Source organism: Salmo salar, chromosome 16, assembly GCF_965601325.2.
Source record: "Salmo salar chromosome 16, fSalSal1, whole genome shotgun sequence".
NCBI lineage: Eukaryota > Metazoa > Chordata > Actinopteri > Salmoniformes > Salmonidae > Salmo > Salmo salar.
The window spans coordinates 94,355,001-94,362,500 of NC_138306.1; the positions used below are offsets into that span (position 1 = coordinate 94,355,001).

General features: G+C 44.4%; 1 protein-coding gene across 1 annotated transcript in view; it reads right to left on the reverse strand.

The window, feature by feature from the left end:
- LOC106593108 (protocadherin-9) overlaps positions 1-7,500 on the reverse strand; it is a 490,250-nt gene that overhangs the window by 132,838 nt on the left and 349,912 nt on the right. The window contains exon 4 of the mRNA XM_045698422.2: positions 3,988-4,183. Within this exon, the coding sequence (XP_045554378.1) occupies positions 3,988-4,183 (196 nt within the window). The remainder of the gene's footprint in view (positions 1-3,987; positions 4,184-7,500) is intronic.

Below are 7,500 nucleotides of genomic sequence, written 5' to 3' on the forward strand. Positions count from 1 at the left end.
ACTGAAGCCTAAATGTGTTCTACTGGAACCTTTAAGGGTTCTACTGGAACCACTTAAACCTTAAAGGGTTCTACTGGAACCTTAAACGGTTCTACCTGGAACATTAAAGGGTTCTACTGGAGCCTTAAAGGGTTCTACTGGAACCTAAATGGGTTCTACTGGAACCTTAAAGGGTTCTACTGGAACCACTGGAACCTTAAAGGGTTCTACTGGAACCTTAAAGGGTTCTACCTGGAACCATACAGGGTTCTACTGGAACCTTAAAGTGTTCTACCTGGAATCGAAATGGGTTCTGAAAAGAGTTCTCCTTTGGGGACAGCCGAATAACCGTTCTAGGTTGTAGACAGCACCTTTTTTTCTAAGTGTATTACATGTACATTTACATGTTCATCTTATTTCTTTGATAGAAAATGGTCAATGCTATAGATCAGCCTGTTGATACCTTAGATATCTCAGAAAACAGTCAGTGCTATAGATCAGCCTGTTGATATCTCAGAAAACAGTCAATGCTATAGATCAGCCTGTTGATATCTCAGAAAACAGTCAATGCTATAGATCAGCCTGTTGATATCTTAGAAAACAGTCAATACTATAGATCAGCCTGTTGATACCTTAGAAAACAGTCAATGCTACAGATCAGCCTGTTGATACCTTAGAAAACAGTCAATGCTACAGATCAGCCTGTTGATACCTTAGATATCGATACTATAAATCAGCCTGTTGATACCTCAGAAAACAGTCAATGCTACAGATCAGCCTGTTGATACCTTAGATATTGCTGCTCTCTCCTCACCTCTAAATAATAACTTTAGCCTACCGTCATTATGAAGAAACATGAAAAAAATGGAATTTGACATACAAACAATTTCATATTGACTGTCTCAATATGTTTTCATTGCTACAACGACGTGATAATTAAATCAATACTCAACCTTTTGGATGTTCTTTATTATAAACACACGAGGAAGTGGATTTGTTGATTAGTGTAACAGGTTAAACTAATGTTTCCATTGGGAGAAAGCGAGGAGTGGACGAAATCAATAGCCCTAATTTATGTATATATATATATATTCCAAGGTGATTACCTGGAACGTCAGGGGACTTAATAATGAAAAGGACTTTGTCAACTGCGTGAAAGGCATGTAGTTTGCTGCTGACCCGTGATAGATGTTGCAAGTCGTAGGCTCTGTCCTAAATGAAACCCTGTTTCCCTACGTGGTGCACTACTATTCACCATAGGGCTCTGATCAGATGTAGTACACTATACAGGAGATAGGGTGCCATTTGTGACACAGATTTGGAGTGCTGTTGTCCAATAATTCAACAACAAAAACTGGATATATGGCCGTGTTCTCTAATTAATTACAAGTCTTAACTTAATTAGTTTGTTGTTAATTGGAGTGTGCAGCAACAATGTTAGCTCTATCGTGACGAACAATTAGCACAAAGCCGACATAAAAACCTTCCAATTAAAGTGTTGTTGATTACAGGTCTAAGTCCAGACAACCAACAGAACCACCTTCGCGATAACAAAATACAAAATACAGTTGAGTCAAGCATCACATTTACAGAATGTAGGTGTCACCCAGGTTACAGACACTTCACCAAAAAAGCTACAGAAAAAATAAATGTGTACTTTTGGTCTTAAATTTCTCAACCAGCTTTTTTTTTGGGTGAAAAACCATATCTATCTCAGCCATGCTGTTTAATGAATGTGCTTGAGTTATGCATGATGTTATACAGTACCGACCTCTGTCAGTTTAGTACCGACCTCTGGGTGATGTACTGCGGTACTCCTTCACCCCTAACAGTCAGTTTAGTACCGACCTCTGGGTGATGAACTGCGGTACCGACCTCTGGGTGATGTACTGCGGTACTCCTTCACCCCTAACAGTCAGTTTAGTACCGACCTCTGGGTGATGAACTGCGGTACTCCTTCACCCCTAACAGTCAGTTTAGTACCGACCTCTCGGTGATGTACTGCGGTACTCCTTCACCCCTAACAATCAGTTTAGTACCGACCTCTCGGTGATGTACTGCGGTACTCCTTCACCCCTAACAGTCAGTTTAGTACCGACCTCTCGGTGATGTACTGCGGTACTCCTTCACCCCTAACAGTCAGTTTAGTACCGACCTCTGGGTGATGTACTGCGGTACTCCTTCACCCCTAACAGTCAGTTTAGTACCGACCTCTGGGTGATGAACTGCGGTACTCCTTCACCCCTAACAGTCAGTTTAGTACCGACCTCTCGGTGATGTACTGCGGTACTCCTTCACCCCTAACAATCAGTTTAGTACCGACCTCTCGGTGATGTACTGCGGTACCGACCTCTGGGTGATGTACTGCGGTACTCCTTCACCCCTAACAGTCAGTTTAGTACCGACCTCTGGGTGATGAACTGCGGTACTCCTTCACCCCTAACAGTCAGTTTAGTACCGACCTCTGGGTGATGTACTGCGGTACTCCTTCACCCCTAACAGTTTAGTACCGACCTCAGGGCTATGCTCTTGATTTTTTATCTACGGCCTCTCTCCTCACCTCTTAATGATAAAAGGGGAAAAGTGGGTCGGAGAACATTCCCACTAGAAATACTTCTAGTTGAAAAGTTAAACATTTCAGGTCTGCGCCATGCCGCCGGGTCTCCAACTGGGAAATCATCTCTAAATAAATCCAATGAGCTTCACAAATAGGTGAGTAGACTACTGGGAACTCCTCTGTACACCTGGGAGTATCTAACAGGAATCAGGTTGGAGGACAGTACATTAACACTGAGCATTAAAATGAGTGTAAAATAAAAGTTCTCACGAACACGCTTTTAAAGAGATCAAATGACACTACATTAATTTACATTTCATTAAGAAGGTTATTTTCACACATTTCCCCAAACTGGGACACTCTAAACATCCTCTATTCTCTCCTCTTTTAGGATTTAATTTATCTGGCTAAAGGTTTCTGGGAATGATGTACTACTACATCTTCCGGTTGGAACACAGGTGATAAAGTTTTAAGACAAAGGAAACGTATGAAATGTAAGTAATTGTAAAATGTCTCTTTGCACGGATGCTTCACCTTCTTGTCTGAGAAGAAGAGGAGAGGGCAGGAGGAGAAGATCAAGAGGAGAGAGAAGAAGAAGGAGAAGATGAAGAGGAGAGAAAAGAAGCAGAGTAGACCAGACCAACAGACTGTTTGGGTCAGAGGTGAACAGAAGGAGAGTAGACCAGACCAACAGACTGTTGGGGTCAGAGGTGAACAGAAGGAGAGTAGACTAGACCAACAGACTGTTTGGGTCAGAGGTGAACAGAAGGAGAGTAGACCAGACCAACAGACTGTTTGGGTCAGAGGTGAACAGAAGGAGAGTAGACTAGACCAACAGACTGTTGGGGTCAGAGGTGAAGAGAAGGAGAGTAGACCAGACCAACAGACTGTTGGGGTCAGAGGTGAACAGAAGGAGAGTAGACTAGACCAACAGACTGTTGGGGTCAGAGGTGAAGAGAAGGAGAGTAGACCAGACCAACAGACTGTTGGGGTCAGAGGTGAACAGAAGGAGAGTAGACTAGACCAACAGACTGTTGGGGTCAGAGGTGAACAGAAGGAGAGTAGACTAGACCAACAGACTGTTGGGGTCAGAGGTGAAGAGAAGGAGAGTAGACCAGACCAACAGACTGTTGGGGTCAGAGGTGAACAGAAGGAGAGTAGACTAGACCAACAGACTGTTGGGGTCAGAGGGGAAGAGAAGGAGAGTAGACCAGACCAACAGACTGTTGGGGTCAGAGGTGAACAGAAGGAGAGTAGACCAGACCAACAGACTGTTTGGGGTCAGAGGTGAAGAGAAGGAGAGTAGACCAGACCAACAGAATGTTGGGGTCAGAGGTGAAGAGAAGGAGAGTAGACCAGACCAACAGACTGTTGGGGTCAGAGGTGAAGAGAAGTGGGGAGAAGAGGATGAGAGCAAACCAGCAGACCAGGAAACCAGGTGACTCACTCACCAGAGTTGGGGTCAGAGTTCCCGTCGGCTTCGGTCCTCTTGTCCGGGGAGGCCTGTTGGTAGAAGTCTTCCTGCGCCTGGCCCTGCACCAGAGGGAGAGGGCATGAGAGGAGCGTGGGCTCGTGGTCCCCCAGCCCACTGTCACTGCAGCTCTCCTGAGAACCGTCTGGCAGGTGAAACGTGACACGGCGCTGCGACTAGAACCAAGAGACAAAACAGGGCCGCGACGTTAGCTAGGGCTCAGGGATTTAAAGGGGGGGTGATCGCTCGGTTAACGCGCTACTGCAATCCTCTTGCTGATTAAGGACACCTGTGTTAGGCTGATGTTGTATTGTAATCGATCATTCTGTACATCTGATGTCCTCTGATAACCTTATGACCTAACATAATAAAGGCCATATGGACAGAGAGGATTAAGTAAACTGTTGACGGAGCGATCCATCAAATTGATACAGACACTGATCCAAATTCAAAGACGACAACATATTTGAAGAAGAGGTGTGAGGGTTGGAGAGACGGAGTGAGACTGGGCAGACGGAGTGAGATGATTTAGCAAGGAACACCACAGCCACGTTTCACTGCACAATTTAAACACCTTCCACTGACATGCATCTGCAGAACCAAATAAAGTAGTTGGTTATGATGTCATGATTAAAGGAAGACTGTAAAAGAGAGAGGGGAATGATGTCATCATTACACTACCTACACTCTACTATAACCTACCTACACTCTACCATCCACTACCTACACTCTACTATCCACTACCTACACTCTACTATCCACTACCTACACTCTACCATCCACTACCTACACTCTACCATCCACTACCTACACTCTACCATCCACTACCTACACTCTACCATCCACTACCTACACTCTACCATCCACTACCTACACTCTACCATCCACTACCTACACTCTACCATCCACTACCTACACTCTACCATCCACTACCTACACTCTACCATCCACTACCTACACTCTACCATCCACTACCTACACTCTTCCAAGTTCTGGGCCTAGTTGCATAAAACATCTTAACTGTTTCCCTTAAGGGTTTACGTTAAGGAATACTTGACCCTAACCTAAGGGAATGTTTTAAGGGTGTTGCGTAGAGCCACTCATATATTTCCTGTATGTAAGGGCATACTTAAGGGGGGAGGGGCATGTATGGCAGAATGAGTATCTGGTTACTATGGAGACGGTCTCTTTAAAGATATCGCTTTAATTTTGTGAGACATCAACATAGCACTTCTACAATCAAGACAGGATAACCAAATCAGAAAATAATAAACCACATTTCTTGTAGTTACTTTTTTCTCGAAATGTTTATATTACTTTCTAGTACGTCAAGCTAGCTTACAGAGTAGCTATATCTAACTAGCCAGCTAGCTTACAGAGTAGCTATATCTAACTAGCCAGCTAGCTTACAGAGTAGCTATCGCTAACTAGCCAGCTAGCTTACAGAGTAGCTATATCTAAGTAGCCAGCTAGCTTACAGAGTAGCTATATCTAACTAGCTAGCTAGCTTACAGAGTAGCTATAGCTAAGTAGCCAGCTAGCTTACAGAGTAGCTATAGCTAACTAGCCAGCTAACTTACAGAGTAGCTGTAGCTTACTAGCCTGCTAGCTTTGTAGCCATGGGTTGTGCTACTTCCATTGTTTAGCTAAGTAGCTGGCTGGATGATGCTTTCCTTTTGTAACCAGAGCAGATTAAAGCAATATTAACCTACATAAATGCTGTTTACATTGATATCCAGTTTAGGGACCTCATGGGCACCATTAATGTTTTCACTAAATTTGAGGGGGAAAATCACCACCACAGACAGACAGACAGACAGACAGACAGGCAGGCAGGCAGGCAGGCAGACAGACAGACAGACAGACAGACAGGCAGGCAGGCAGACAGACAGGCAGGCAGGCAGGCAGACAGACAGACAGACAGACAGACAGGCAGGCAGGCAGGCAGGCAGGCAGGCAGGCAGGCAGACAGACAGACAGACAGACAGACAGACAGACAGACAGACAGACAGACAGACAGACAGGCAGGCAGACAGGCAGACAGACAGACAGACAGACAGACAGACAGACAGACAGACAGACAGACAGACAGACAGGCAGGCAGGCAGGCAGGCAGGCAGGCAGGCAGACAGGCAGGCAGGCAGGCAGGCAGGCAGGCAGGCAGGCAGGCAGACAGACAGACAGACAGACAGACAGACAGACAGACAGGCAGGCAGGCAGGCAGGCAGGCAGGCAGGCAGACAGGCAGGCAGGCAGGCAGGCAGGCAGGCAGGCAGACAGACAGACAGACAGACAGACAGACAGACAGACAGGCAGGCAGGCAGGCAGGCAGGCAGGCAGGCAGGCAGACAGACAGACAGACAGACAGACAGACAGGCAGGCAAACAGACAGGCAGGCAAACAGACAGGCAGGCAAACAAGCACACACTCACACCACACACAACGCTACATACTGAAATCTGCACCTTCAAATACCATATTGAATGTTACCAGTTTTAATTGAGACCATATTTCCATTTCATTATAATGACATTTCCTCAGGCCTTTCTTTTCGGCTTTGTATTTTCAGCCCAGAAACAAGCCTCCAGCCTTTTCTTTCCTCCAGCTAACCTTTCTCTCTGCACAGAGAGGTCCCTGCTATACACACCCACACACACACACCCACACAACCTTTCCCTCCGTAACACAGAGAAGTCCCTGCCATCACTTCAGCAACACACCGACATAGGGGCTGTAAATCTCTACAGTAATCATTAGAGAAACCAAAGGTTGGACAATCTCTGCCTAATGCAAATGTCCCCTTTTGTTCGATATTCTAGAATATTCCACGACGTAAGTGACATTCAATTAGGATAAAACTAGGAAGGAGGAAGAGAAAACCTAAAGTTACGTTAGGGGAACAATTCTAATGCAACTTGGATTTGGTGAATAAAATTTTTTAAAAAAAAGTTTGTTTCATGTTCAAAATTTCACGTAATAATTTGAGTTTTGTTCATTTTCAGTTTTGTTCATTGGTGATATTTGGCCCGACATTTTTCATGGAGATTTGGACGCTCTTCACGTTGAGAGAGGAACATATCAACAAGAGACATTTACCATCACTATCAAACCGCAATGGCCCAAAGACATCATTAACCTAGCTCTGTCACACAATGGGAAGGAAATATCATGTGTTAGAAGTCCATTATCTGGTACACTATTTCAGGATCTCCGGCATAATTAAATGAATGCCGGAATGTTAACATTTAGCAAAAATATTATGTTATTAAATTAAGCATTCATTTATTATCTCGCTCCATTTATTACACATATTGTATCCGGCCATATATTGTAAAATTTCTAGAGCATTCCAGCTCAAATGTTAAAGAACACTTGTGACAATTACTCTGTTCAATGGAGGAAAAACATTAAATTCAAAACACTATTGACTACGCTAACCTTTTTGCACACTGTATAAAATCATGAAGATACAGGTTGAACCTGTTCTTCACTT